Source organism: Plecotus auritus, assembly GCF_963455305.1.
Source record: "Plecotus auritus genome assembly, chromosome: 5".
NCBI classification, from domain to species: Eukaryota; Metazoa; Chordata; class Mammalia; order Chiroptera; family Vespertilionidae; genus Plecotus; species Plecotus auritus.
In genome coordinates this window covers 31,758,782-31,773,371 of record NC_137776.1, presented here as the reverse complement: position 1 = coordinate 31,773,371, position 14,590 = coordinate 31,758,782, and the positions used below count along the sequence as shown (strand labels likewise).

The following is a 14,590-nucleotide window of genomic DNA, read 5'->3' as shown; positions in this document are numbered from 1 at the left end:
TAAGGTTGTGAAAAAAATGATACTATTATCTACTAGCAGAAGTACACTCTCCCTTTTTTTGGATTCTGGGTGGGACCAGGATGGAAATCACTGTATAAATACAAAATCTATTACTAATATACTAATGTAGTAAAGTAGATACAGTCATTTTAAGAGTGTAATTTTACTATAATCAACTATGTAAAATCAACAGGGCTCATCCTGTTAAACATCTCTACAATGAGAGATGTTTTGCCTCCGCGCTGTTCCCAAAAGGGGCAGGTTGAGAAAATGCCGAGAACAGGATAGTGGGATGGACTGGACCACCTGTCATACTCTACCTGGGGTCTGTATTGCCTGTAGATCTACCCTCATGACTTGACCTTTGGACAGCCTTACCTATTGTGTCACATGCTTCACTACTTTCAGTCCTTGCTTCTGGACCTTCTAGCATGTCATTTGAGAAGCACATAACACAGGCATACTTCTCATTTCCACCTGCTGGTAGCTCTGCTCCTGGAACAAAATTATGATTTATGAAGACCTTTCATTTGCACTAGGGACCTTCTTTTATGTAAATTTGTTGATCCCCATTTTCTACTGATTCCTTCAAAATCTTCCATTGATCCACCCTACTTCTGATTCTTCCTTTAAATCTCCTATTTTTCTCTCTTGTCTTTTTCTCTTTATCAGAACTCTGTTTCTTTAAGTCATGCTTACCTTGTCTATCACAGGGTAGTGGGCTAGAGGTAAGCTCTTCAGATTCTCCTTCTCTACCCATTTGGGGAGCTGCTAGTTCACCAGATACTAAAGAAAAATAAGAAAGTTACAATTTATGGATCCTAAGACAGTGATTAGGGAAGAGTTCCTGGTGCTCTCATGCAGCACACTGATATTCTGCTTCCTCAGAAAAAATATACCTGCTCCAATAATCACACTTGAGATCCCACAGAGCCATGATTTTCCTATCTTTTACCCCTTATTCTGCTTCCTGTACTTTTATTTTTCTACTTGCAGCCTTAAGAAAAATAAAGATTATATTCTTTCAGGAAAAAACTAACTGTTCTTTGAAAATTGTATAAGTATCTACCAGAACCACTTTTAAACTCATGCTAATTGACTAATGACTGCTTACATCACCAACCACATCAGATGTAGCCTTACATTTTGAAAATCAGCCAGTCAGCAACAACCACACTCCAGAAAGCCTGAGTCTATGGCTAAATGCTAGTCTGTTTACGATCACTCCTATTTCTGAAAGTCTGCAGTCCCTGAACTACATGCTTTCCAAAACTCCACATAAAATCAATAGTTTCCATTTTTTTTAAGAAACAGTGTCCAATAAGTACACTGCCTCCTCCTACTGTGTGCCTTGTTAAGCAAGAAATAAGTCTCTCTTTCAGCTTTGGATATTGTATAAAGATGATCCCTTCACAATGGAGATCCCACCAAGATCACCTTAAAGACTTTTGCTTAGAAAAGTTGTGTGGCACCTTGAGCCAATAAGTGTTAATCTTCAGTATCAACAACTACTTAAGCTATGAGCAGTTTTATGAGCTCTTATTCCTGAATTTATCTTATTATTTAATGATGTGCATGTAATTAGATGCAAAGTAGTTAGTTGGACATTTGCTTTGGAGGTGTACCATTTAACAAATATTTCGGTAATGTGCTTATTCTTTTACTACTTCATTTACTCTCACTCTCTTGTCTATTGTAAAAAGTCTTATTTCACATGTATTTGTTCTTTATTTTCCTGTGCTTCTTGAATGTTAGAAGAAAGTGATCCAAAGCAAATGGAAGGAGGCATAGACCTGATAAGTCCCTTATCCAAGCCAGTCCAAGAGACTAATTAATGGGTATAGGTCCATTAGACAGTAGCCAATTTGTACAAAGAGATTTGGTCATTTTGTCTTGAGTCGCTCACCAAACTTTTCATGAAGGCACTTGACATCCTATCAAATTGTAAGGAAATTAATTTTGTTTAACACATAATCTGAGATCAATTATTATCATATAATTGACCATATGTCTCTTTTTAAATCTCTGCTTGGTAGATGAGCTCAGTACTCCATTCACATGCAGGACACCATTCACACTTAACTGAACATTGTGGCCTCTTTGCTGTTTGTCATGAGCTTGTCTTTGCCAATGCTACTATTTCCCACTGGTAGAACTCCACTTCTTTTTTGTACTCTCACTGTGATTCTAACTGTGGCACATCCTATATAATAAAAGAGTATTATGCAAATAGACCCTAATGGCAGAACGGGAACAACTGGTCACTATGACACGCATTGACCACCAGGGGGCAGACGCTCAATGAAGGAGCTGCCCCCTGGTGGTCAGCGCGGTCCCACAGCGGGAGCTCCGCTCAGCCACAAGCTGGGCAGTGCTAAGGATGTCTGACTGCGGCTTAGGCCCCTCCCCACTGGGAGCAGGCCTACACCAGAGTCAGACATCCCCCAAGGGCTCCCACGCTGCCAGAGAAATGTCTGACTGCCAGCTTAGGCCCCATCCCCCGAGGAGTGGGCCTAAGCTGGCAGGTAGACATCCTCCGAGGGGTCCCGGACTGTGAGAGGGCGCAGGAGGGGCTGAGGGACACCCCCACCCCCTGAGGGCACAAATTTTCATTCACCGGGCCTCTAGTATCTTAATAAATGACAAAACTTCACAGACGATGACTTTGGGTTTCAATGGCAAACAATCTTCCCTTCCTTACCTGGCTCACATCTGGGTGGGGAGCTCAAGTATTTCTCCAGTTTTTCTCCATCACAGGGCTCCCAAGAGGTATTGCTGTCCTCTGCAGAAAGAATTGAACTCCCTCAGAGGTCTCAGTACACAACCAGGGGAGAATGGGACAGCTGCTACAAGGACCTCACCTGAGATCCAACCAAGCCCTGGTCTGCCTCTGTTTCCATCTCATTCATCTCACTTTCCTGCTCTCTGCTTCTCAGTTATCTATAGACCTGTCTCCAGATATTTTTCTTCTGCACGAGGGGTATATTTGTGCATCTTTCATTTTGTGGGCTCTGCTCCCACTGACTTCTCCTATCTTGTTACTTTTCTATCTTCTTTTTTCCTCAATGGTGATCTTGATCTCATCTTTTCAGCTTATTTTCTCTAGTTCTATTCTCCCAGGTCTCTCCAGTCCCTACACCAGAATCTGGTCCCTGTCTCACTGTCTGGATTTCTCTCCTCCCTATGGACATGCTTTATTTGTGAAGTAGAAGTGTCTCTGCATCAAGCCTTGTTCTTTCCCTGGGAGCCTGCAAGTCCCCCTTTGGAATCCAACTGTGTCACCACATTAACCCCCACTAGCCTCACACAGCCATCACTTGCAGTGAAATACTTGGATCATGGGTCTCTGCTCTTCCACCTACTTTGATCTTGGGGGAAACAAGTATCCCATGTACTTATCTTTAAGGAGGGACAGTAACAGTTTCCCTGGCTAAGTCCTAAAGTTTTGTGAGGAAGTCACATTTGCCCAAGTACTTTGAAAGAAAGAAGTGCTATGTAATCCAATAATCTTATGAAGAATATGTGGGAGAAAAACTGTAATTTGATCTTGAGACTCATTGTTGTTGTTTTTTAACAAGCAGATCTCAGAACCATGTTTCTTTTGAAGCCTACCTAAGGTTACAGCAGCTTAATAATATTATTATTAAGCACCAAATAAACATTAAATTTTTATACTTTATATAGAAAATAAACGTGGGCAGGGTTAAAATCACAGTATTGAGTCTTTAGTATCAATAAGAATAAAGAATGTGAAAAATGCTATCCTTCCTTGGTATTTATTTATCTACCACAAAATGAATAGGTAACACACCTATTCTAACACTAAGGGTCCTGCTGTTCAGCTCTGGATTCAGCCTCCTGACACCCTGCAGCCAAGGGCTGGTAATGTCCCCTTCCTTACCTGGCTCACATCTGGGTGGGGAGCTTAAGTCTTCCTCAAGCTCTTCTCCATCACAGGGCTCCCAAGAGGCATTGCTGTCCTCTGCAGAAAGAATTGAACTTCCTCAGAGGTCTCCATATACAACCAGGGGGAATCATGGCAATAAAACTCATAGTGAAGATGTGGGAAGCTCAGGTATCCCCTAATTGGGACTGTCCATGTCCCAGATCATCCTGGTCTGCCCTTTGCATTCACCTGTTCTGAAGACTGGCCCTCCTCTATCACTGTCCCCAGGGGCTGAGAACCATCCACCATCTTCCTCCCTTCAGTACACCTAATCCTCTCTCTCTACTTCTTTCCCAGCCCCATTGCCTTTGCACATTGTTTCTGTCTCTGCCCTGTTTCCTGCTGCCAGTGTCCTGATGCTTCTAGTTGTTTATGATGTGTTTCTGTTTCCCCTGTTCCTATCTCTTTTTCTCTTGAGCTCCTGACACTGCTCTTTGTTGACTTTTCTCATCTCACTTATCTCCATCTCACTCCCTTTCAGGAAAGGCATCTTTGAAATAGTATAATATAACCTGATCAGGGAATGGGATAGGGAACAGAATAAGCCAAGGCAATACCACCAAACACAAGGAAGAGTTGTTCAAAGGCCCACATATAAAAGAAAGATAAGAGCATTGCAATAACTGAAAATATTTATACTTTCATTAGAGATGAGGCAGAAGTCATAAGTTGGAGCCCCATGGTGAATGGAAGGCAAAGAAATCCCCAAGAAGAAGGATAACTAATTTAATCCAAGGGCAGCAAAGGTCATCAGGTTTATGTGGGAAAATAATATGATCTGATTTACATCTTGCAAATAGCAATCATGCTAAAGTGAAGAAAATGGGTGGGCTGGGAGCAAGAGAAATGGGGTACTCCACACCCAGATATGAGTCAGGTAAGGAAGAGGGGAAGCCAACCCTGGAGAAGGAAAAGTTTCTGTCTCACAAAAGAAAATGTTGGCTTCAATCTTGGCAGTGTCAGTTCCTGAAAGACATACAAATGGACAAGGTCTTGGGATAAATGCCATCAGTTCATAGATTGATGATCTTGGGAGACAGGTATACCTAGCAGACATGCTCTTCAGACTCATTCTGTTACTGGAGAGTAGCTGAGGGTGCCAGGGAGAAGAGCATTATTCTGAGTATGTTATGGGCACTACTCTACCTGGGGAGACCTTAATCTGAAAACTCACTACTAAGATGCCTACTTTTTCTAGAAGATGCTTCTCTAGTGACTTGTACTTGAGCCTTACAGGATCCAACTCCTCTCCTCTCCTCCTTAACTCTTTGTTGATTCTAAAACTATTTTGATAGAACTCTTTCTCTCACGTAGTTCCCTTTGTGCTTCCTCCACGTTACTTTATTATTATTTTGGGTATTTATTAGCCTCTCTATGTAATTTTTCTAGTTTTTATCTCTGTATCTCATTTCTTTATTGAAATTATACCCTTTCTACTTTGTCTGCCACTTTCTTTTTTTCTATCTCTGAGTCTTCACCTTCTGGATGCCTGTAAAAATTTCCATTATTTTATATATTTTCCTCATTCTCACAGCTCCCTTCTCCCAAACTGACAAAAATTCTTCCATTTCACATGGACCACAGTGCCAGGGAGCCTTCCCTAATCAGTTCTATCCTAACAGTCTAAAGAGCCTTTCTAAATTACAAGCCTCCTCAATCAGTCACAAAACTTATTTCCGTGTTCCTGTTATTTCCAGAAGTAGGCTGAAAATGATCTCTTTGCCTGATTTGCCATAACCTGCTGATATCTGCATTTTGCATGCATTTAATAAAATTGTCCAGGCAAAGGCCTCAGCCTGCCTTTGGCATATTCTGTCTTTCTCCGTTCTCCATGAAGGGATCCCCACTCCTCCCAGTAGCTGAGCTCACCTTTATTCTTTGTCGCTCTCACAGTTTGGAAAAAGCAAAGCAACCCCATCTGTATGAATGTGGATATGAGGAAGAAGATGGGAAGTTGGGGAAAAGGGGAGATATTTTTCCCCTGCTGACCAGAAAACAAAGATCCATTGAGGAAGCTGGGAATTTAAATCATAATTACCTTCTCCCTCAGCAGGTTGTAGGCTGAGCACCTTCTGTACTTCTCCTTCATTAGTCATTTCTGAAGCTTTGAGATCACAGGTCACTGCAGAGAAACAAGAACATGATGGACCCTGGAGGGCGATCAGAAACTGACCTCAGGATTTTTGTGCCCACCATGATGAGGAAGTGGTGAGTCTGCCCCGAACATGGGTCCTGAGAGCCATGCCATCTTCTGCTTTTTTGCCATTGTATGACACCTCCTTCTCCTTCTCTCTGATTCTGTGTCCTTCCTACAGCTCTGCATCCATGCATTTCTGTTTCCTCACTGTGCATTGTTTTGATAGTCAGCTTTTTCTCCGCATCTCTTCTTTTTAGGTCTAGTTTTTGGCTTTTGTTTTTTCAGGGGTAGCATGTCATTTCTCCAATTATGTTTTCTATCTCTCTGATTCCAGACCTCTCTTAGGCCAGGTGGTTGGAGCATTCCTATGCTCTCTCAGTGGTTTCCCTTTCCTACTCATCAACATTCTTTTTTTTCTTAATTAGGTTCTTACATTGGAAACTGGGTGTACTACATGGGAACCTGCAGAATTCCTAGACTTCCTGATTCTCTTCTGACCCTGTGAACTCACCCTGACCACCTGCAGGCTTCCCTAAACTGTCACCCTCAGTGACACACTGGGAACTCTTGTGCCACTCTTCCTTTTCTACTTTGACCTTAAAAACTGACCTGCATGACTTTCTGTGCTTTATTTCCTTGTCCATAAAAATAGAGTTACAGTAGTTTGCATGTCTGTGTCTTATGTTTTGTAAAGGTTAAAGGCCTTGCATAATCCAGTAATCTGATGGAGACTGTCAGAAACCTTGCATCCTTGTCTTCTACCCCTGTTCTTTCTCATTTTCATCCTTTCCACCTGTCTCTGCTTCTTCTATTTCTACCTCTGATTCTTGCTGATGGAATCTCTTGTCACTTCTCTTTGCCCAATTTGTTTCTTTTACCATGTCTGTTCCCACCTCCCTCTTTTCCCTCCTGCTTCCCTAAGCAGTGTGTTATGTCTTCACCTGTCTGATTCTGCAGCTTTCCCGAACTATCAGTCAGAAAAGGCATCTTTGAGATAGTATGTAATTTCCACATAAATTTACCAAATTAATGAGCAAAATGGAAAGCAGAATGGGGCAAAACAAACACACAAACAAACACCAGTTCCAGGCACAGAGCTACACATGTGCAAAGGCTCAGATGAGAAAGAGAGGGCAAAAAATCAAAATTCCTGGCATTTTACCCAAAGTTTTGAAGTGATAACAGGAGAGGCAGGAAAGGAGAAGAAAGAATTGGTCTTTCTCTATACCAGTGGTTCCCCACCTTTTTTTTGCCATGCCTTACCTAAGCATCCCGATCCCCGCCCCCTGCCATGACATATAATTCTTATTATTCAAAAAGTGAACTCCTATTCACATGGAGGAAACCTAAAAGTCCATTAACTTGCTCTAAACAAGCTTCCAAAAAACATGGCATCCATGAAAGAGAAAAATAAAAGAACAAAAGGAAAGTTGAAGTACTGAGGAAGAAATCACTAAGAAATTGTTTTAAAAAATAATATGAAGTGATATGAAAAAATAGCAAATAAAGTTTCAAAACAAATAATAGAGAACTGAAATGCATAAATATGTCACAATAAATTTTTATATACAGTATACGAGGCCCCAAGAACCACAAGAAATGCAAAAAATTCACTGTTAATAACTCACTCTCAAATTGCCCCCCTTAAAAATCAAATTGCCCCCCCTGTGGGGCGTGTGCCTCATGTTGGGAACCACTGCTCTATACTGACAAGAAAGTCAAGCTTTAATTACAAAATAGAGCATTTAAATACTAATTACCGTCTCCATCATAAGGCAGTAACTTGGGCATTGCTTCTATTTCTCCTCTTTCATCCATTTGTAGATCAAGTTCCAAAGGCACTGAAGAAAGAAACAGGACCATGATGAGCAATTGAGAGTCACCTGAACTCTACCTCAACGTGGTCATGTCCAGAGTGCATTGGAGCTCTGATGTTCCGAGCATGGGAGAACTACTCCTTGGGAATAAAAGTATGTTGCACCAAACCAGCTTTGCTCTGCACCCCTGAGCACTTTGTTAGGCCCTTTTCCCCTTTCTCCTCTTTTTTTATCCCTCTGACCCTATCCTATCTAATAAAAGAGTAATATGCAAATTGACCGTACCTCTGCTACACCCACAAGCCACTCCCACCAGCCAATCAGGAGCGAATATGCAAATAAACCCAACCAAGGTGGCTGTGGCCACGGAGAGCAGGAGGGAGGCTTGGGTTTCCCTGGCAATGGAGGAAGCCAAGCTTTCCACCTGCCCTGGCTGGCCCAGGCCCCCACTCCAGGCTATAAAGTTTCAATGATAGAAGATAAATAAATCCCAACAAAAATGGCTGCAGCCATGGAGCAAGCAGGAGGCTTGGCTCCGCTCAGGGCTACAAAGTTTCAATTATAGAAGATAAATAAATCCCAGATACCAGGGCCTCCGCTTGGGTCACCAGGGGACGTGGCCGGCCTGCAAACCACCATAGGCCCCTTGGCCAGGCCACCCCACACCCCAAGGGAACACTCACCCTGATCTGGGACACCCTTCAGGGCAAACCAGCCGGCCCCCACCTGTTCACCAGGCCTCTATCCTATCTAATCCTATATAATAAAAGAATAATATGCAAATTGACTATCACTCCAACACACAAGATGGCTGCCCCCATGTGGTCAAAGATGACTGCCCCCATGTGGACACAAGATGGCCACCACAAGATGGCCAGCAGGGGAGGGCAGTTGGGAGGGACCAGGCCTGCAAGGGAGGGCAGTTGGGGGCGATCAAGCCTGTAGGGGAGGGCAGTTAGGGGTGACCAGGCCGGCAGAGGAGGGAAGTTGGGGGTGACCGGGTCTGCAAGGAAGGGCAGTTGGGGGGACCAGGCCTGCAGGGGAGGGACAAACAGGCTGGCAGGGGAGCAGTTAGGCATCAATCAGGCTGGCAGGGGAGTGGTTAGGGGGTGATCAGGCTGGCAGGCAGAGCAGTTAGGGGCAATCAGGAAGGCAGGCAGGCGAGCAGTTGGGAGCCAGCAGTGCTGGATTGTGAGAGGGATGTCCGACTGCCCGTTTAGGCCCGATCCTAGTAGGATAGGGCCTACTAGGATCGGGCCTAAACGGGTAGTCAGACATTCCTCGAGGGGTCCCAGATTGGAGAGGGTGCAGGCTGGGCTGAGGGACACCCCCTGACCTCCATGCACAAATTTCATGCACTGGGCCTCTAGTTTCTACATATTGCTGCATCTGTACCACGGGGCTATTTGTGGATCCCTTTGACTATGACTTTCTATCCCTGACTTCTACCATCTCTGCATTTCTGTCTCCTTTCTCCATGATATTCTTCAGCTTTTTGCTCCATTGTATTTCTATTTATTCTTTTAACTCACTTCCTCTTTGTCTTTCCTATACATAGTATTTCATTATTCCCATTCAATCCCTAAAGAGTGAGTTTAAAATTCTCTTTCTTTCCAAACTCTAAACTGGTAGTATTTAGATTTCATATACATTTAGATCAAATTCAGCTTAATTAGACAACTCCATTGGATTCCACAAATCTACATTTTTATTATTTTGTGCTCTTCAATTGTCCTCCCAGGAGACCCTTCATTAAGGTGCTTTCCTCCTTGCCTCCACATGCCCAGGGAGTGCAACCAGAGAGAAAGAGAAAAAGTGTGAGCTTATGTTTGAGGGAAGGAAAGAAAGCTTCCCTTGCATACAGAAAGTCAAACAAATACAGTGAGGTATTTAGTCATTTAAAGCATGATTACCTTTCCCATGGACTGGAAGCAGTATTGGTATCGCTTCAGAATCACCTCCACTAGTCCTTTGGAGAGCTTCGTGCTCACAAGAAACTGAAGAGAAACACGGAAATGACTAACCAGTCATGGTGAACTGGGCACAGACTCAGAGAGCTCAGCTGAATTCTGGTGTTCAGTGCTCAGGTGAGCTTCTCCTTGGGCAAAAGGTACAGTTGCTCCTATAGCCTTACATTACCTCTTTTCCTTTGTGTTTTCCCTCAGTCACCTCATTTTCTATCACCACATACTTCGCTTCTGTACCATGAAGGATTGTTCATCTCCTTGACTTTCTGGCTTTCCTCTCAGTCCTTTACTGCTGCATTGCTCTTTATCCCTTTTCCAGCTTATGTCTCCCTTTTGCTTTTTAGCTCTCTCTAGATCTCTTGCATCCCTCATGGCAAGTCCCTTCCTGCCATCTCTTTCTGCTTTTCCCTGCTTTTGCCAACAAAATATACCTGTTGAATGACAGTCTCCTTGCATCAAGCCCTATGCCACTACCCTGGTACCTGCAGAAAATGGGTTCTCCTGAATGAACTCAGCACAGGTGACCCTGGTTGCCCTGACCCTTTGTCAGCCCCACATGACCATAACCACACCGAGTCATCAAGGATTCTGGTCCACCAACTTGCCTGACTAATTTGAAACAGTAAAAGACCCTTCTATATTTCAGATAAAATGACACCTTGTTTGCCAAAATTCTTTGAAAAATTAAATAATATAATGCAAAACTATTGACAAAAATTATAATTTAGATTTGAGAGCAGTTGATCTGAAGGACCATGTTTCCTACGAGGGTTTTCCAAAGTTAGGCACAAAAATAATTCTATATATAAAAGCCTAATATGCTAAGTGTCCAGTCGTCTGGTCATCCATTCAACCAATCAAAGTGTAATATGCTAATTATATGCTAAGGCTGCTCAACCGCTCACTATGATGTGCACTGACCACCAGGGGGAAGACAGTCAACCGATTGATCAGTTGCTATGATGTGCACTGATGACCAGGGGGCAGATGCTCCAACTGGTAGGTTAGCTTGCTGCTGGGATTCAGCTGATCGGGACTGAGGGAGATGGGCCGGACACACCCTGGAGCCCTCCCGCGGTCCCTCCCCAGCTGGCCAACCTCCTGCGTCCCTCCCCAGCCCCGATCATGCACCACTGGGGTCCCTTTGCCTGGCCTGTGCCCTCTCACAATCCCGGACCCCTTGGGAGATGTCAGAGAGCCAGTTTCAGCCCGATCACACAGGCCAGGCTGAGGGACCCCACTGGTGCATAAATTCGTGCCCCGGGCCTCTAGTAACATTATAAACAAAGAGAATAATACTTAGTTTTTATTCTATAGGGAAGAGAAAGGGTAGGTAGGTATAAATTCGAGTCTTTAGTATTAATAGATATAAAAAGCACCTTCTTTCTTTACATATTTGCACTAGAATATACATTTAGAAACATTAATATGACTCATGAAGTTTTAGGGCACACAGAATCTTTTGACAGTGAAGTGTGTTCACAATTTGACGCATCAGGAAATGCCAGTTCTGAATTTAGCCACCTCCAGCCCAGAGCTGCCAATTTCCCCTTTCTTACCTGGTTCATGTCTCTGTGGGGAGCTCAAAGCTTCCTGGGGCTCTTCCCCACAACAGGCCTTGCTATTCTCTTCAGAAAGGATTGAAAACCCACTGGCATCTCAATTTATGACCAAGAAGGAATCACCACAAGAAAATAACGAGAAAACCAAGAAGGTTGATAATCTGGAATGCCCCATTCTGCAAAATGACCCGACCTAATGGTTATCTTTGCTTCAGTAGTTTTCCTACAGACTAAGAATGATTCACTCATCATGGGGAAAATTTCTCATTCTCTTTATCTTCCCTTCCCATTTCATTCTGTACATTTTATCAAGGTCTGCCTGTTTCTGCTGGTGTCTCTTGGAGCTTCTCTTTCTCTTGGTGTGTTTCTCTCCCTCCTCTGCTCCTTTTGTCTCTTGCTTTCTGTGATACTGCTCTTTCTCTCCTACCCTTCGTCTCGCAATTGTTCTTTCTAGCTTTCTCTCTCTCTAAAAAAAATAAAATAAAGTCCTCTCTGAGAGAGTCTGTTTTAAACACGCTTTAACCAGACTAGAAAGGGTAATTGGATGGTAGTGGAACAAAAAGGAAAAAGACATATGAGAAGACTCAGAAATGAAAGAAAAATTTAACAATTAAAATGATTTGGAAAGAAGGTTTTTGCTATGTTGAATAGTGTAGGAGGCAGGTAATGAGGCTGGGGAAATAGACAGTAGCTCATTGTGGATGACTCTAGATGCCACTGAAAGAAATACTTAATCCTCATCTATTAATAAGGTAAGTACAAAAATAATACAATCTAATTTTTATTTTCAAATGTTCTATCTCAGGGGTCCTCAAACTTTTTAAACAGGGGGCCAGTTCACTGTCCCTCAGACCGTTGGAGGGCCAGACTATAGTTTAAAAAAAACAACTATGAACAAATTCCTATGCGCACTGCGGGCCCGGGACAAGTCGGCTGCTAAGCAGGACAGGCAGAGGCACCCGGCGGGCCGGATAAATGTCCTCGGTGGGCCGCATGTGGCCCTCGGGCTGTAGTTTGAGGTCGCCTGTTATATCTAGTTAAAATGCAAATAACTTATTTCATGGGAGCAAGATTAGAAAGAGGAGATGAGCAGGTGGCTGTTCTGAGAATCATGACTCAGATCTGGATTAGAGACTTGTGCATGGGGATGTGAGAGGACAGGTGGGAGATATTCTGCAAGTCAAATGACTAGGTTAAGTGAGACACGGGCATGTACTTGAGGGAAAGAGCAGTCATGGGTGACTCCTAGGTTTGAAAAACCCCATACAATAATGATCCCTTACTGAGAGAAGAATGCTGAGCAGGGCTTAGGTCAGGGCTTAGATCTTTGCTATAGAATCGTGTGCACTAATAAATGTTACAAAGAGAATTATTTTAATAAATCCTGTCAGCTTCAGAAAAAAATTATATTCCTAAAATATGAGAACCTAACATACGTATTGCTTTACTTAGAGTCTGACTATACAAGAGTATTTTAAAACATAAATACCAGACTTTTATTTTGTCAGATTCAGTTCCTTTGCTAGATCCTTAAGCCAGCAATGCTGCTATTCAAATTCATATTTTGGAATTTCTGAGTTAGTCATAATAATCAGCCCTATTTTGTATGTTTTACATCTGTACTTTATTTTTTAATATGTTTTTATTGATTTTAAAGAGGGGGAGAGAGAGAGAGAGAGAGAGAGAGAGAAAGAAAGAAAAGGAGAGGGAGAGAGGAAGAACCAAGATGGCAGCATAGGTAAATGCCTGTACTTGCTGCCTCCCACAACCACATCAAAATTACAACTAAAATACAGAACAACTATCATCCAGAACCATAGGAAAGCTGGTTGAGTGGAAGTACTATAACTAGAGAGGTAAAGAAGAAAGCACACTGAGACGGGCAGGAGGTGCGGAGGCACGGAGCGGGCTGGTCCAGCACCTGGGTGTGCTGCTTCTTTAATCGGGAGGGAGATGGCCTCTGCAGAGGCTGCCTGGAGGAGGGAGGGATCCCAACCCCACACCAGACTCCCAGCCCAGGGCCCCAGAACTGGGGAAAGAAGTCCCTATGGGCCTTAAGAACTATGGACTGTAAAAACCAGTGTAGATTGGGGGCTGAGTAACACACAGGCTGCTGGAGACCCAGCTGCTCCTCTTAAAAGGCTGGCACCACAAACTGAATTTACAAGTTCCCACTTCCTTTGAGCTCCAGTGCTGGGAGAGGCTCTGGGGCACTAAGACACATACGGGGAGAAACTGGACTGTCTGGCATCGGGACAGGAATGCAGGGGCGGCTTTCTTCCAGATGGAGGTGCTCACAGCGGTCATTGTTCCCATGCTGGGACCTCCCTGGTGCAGAGCTGACTAGCAGCCATTTCTGTTTGCTCCACCCTGGTGATTCCCCAAGACCCCGCCATACCCAATTTACAACTCCACCCAAGCTGTGAGCAGTGGCTTTTGTATATGAATGGTCTGTCCTTTCTCAGGCAAAAAAACCTGTTAAACAAGCTGCAACTGGGTCAGGGAGCCCCAAACCTGTCAATAAAAGGCCCATAACTGGCACCAGCACCAGCCTGCCTTGCTTCACAGCTAGGCCTTGTCTGGGCACTTCCAAACCATATACAAAGAGGAGAAATCTGCAGATCTCTCTGTAGCTCCTGCTGGATGGCCCCAGGCAGTGGCTGACTTTGCATCTCCCTGGAGACCCCAAGAGCCAGTGTACCAGTGGTCAGTGTGAGAGCATACCAGATTACAATTCTTCACATCTATAAGTGACACACTCAAGGGGCAGACTCAGTGAGCACCAAAGCCTGACTGAAGCAAGTCCTGCTCCATAAGGGTGTCTCCTGCACAACAGCTCTCCCACTGTAGTTGCAGCTGGTCCCCACAGCCAACTGGCCTGGAAGTCAATCCCTCCAAGTTTTACACCAACAGCAATCAAGGCTCAACTACAACAAAACTCTTCACACAGCCCACAAAGGGGTGCACCAAGAGTGTCCACCTCGGGTGACTGGGGAGGCTGAGCCACCTGGCCTATAGGACACCTACTATACAGGGTCTCTCTATCAACTCAAGGAGACTTAGCAGCTACCCAACACATAGAAACAAACATAGGGAAGCAGCCAAAATGCAGAGACAAATAAACATGTCACAAATAAAAGAAATGGGGAATAAGGTAAACT

At 43.8% G+C, this 14,590-nt stretch overlaps 1 protein-coding gene across 3 annotated transcripts in view; it reads right to left on the bottom strand.

Annotated features, from left to right (window-relative positions):
- SP140 (SP140 nuclear body protein) overlaps positions 1 to 14,590 on the bottom strand; it is a 92,804-nt gene that overhangs the window by 49,591 nt on the left and 28,623 nt on the right. The window contains exons 8-15 of one of the 3 annotated variants that reach the window (XM_080667952.1): positions 11,427 to 11,525; positions 9,814 to 9,897; positions 7,844 to 7,924; positions 5,985 to 6,068; positions 3,902 to 3,982; positions 2,702 to 2,782; positions 700 to 786; positions 379 to 495 (exon numbers count right to left, since the gene is read on the bottom strand). In XM_080667952.1, the coding sequence (XP_080524078.1) occupies positions 379 to 495; positions 700 to 786; positions 2,702 to 2,782; positions 3,902 to 3,982; positions 5,985 to 6,068; positions 7,844 to 7,924; positions 9,814 to 9,897; positions 11,427 to 11,525 (714 nt within the window). The remainder of the gene's footprint in view (positions 1 to 378; positions 496 to 699; positions 787 to 2,701; positions 2,783 to 3,901; positions 3,983 to 5,984; positions 6,069 to 7,843; positions 7,925 to 9,813; positions 9,898 to 11,426; positions 11,526 to 14,590) is intronic. The other 2 variants (XM_080667953.1, XM_080667954.1) reach the window with 2 other exon arrangements.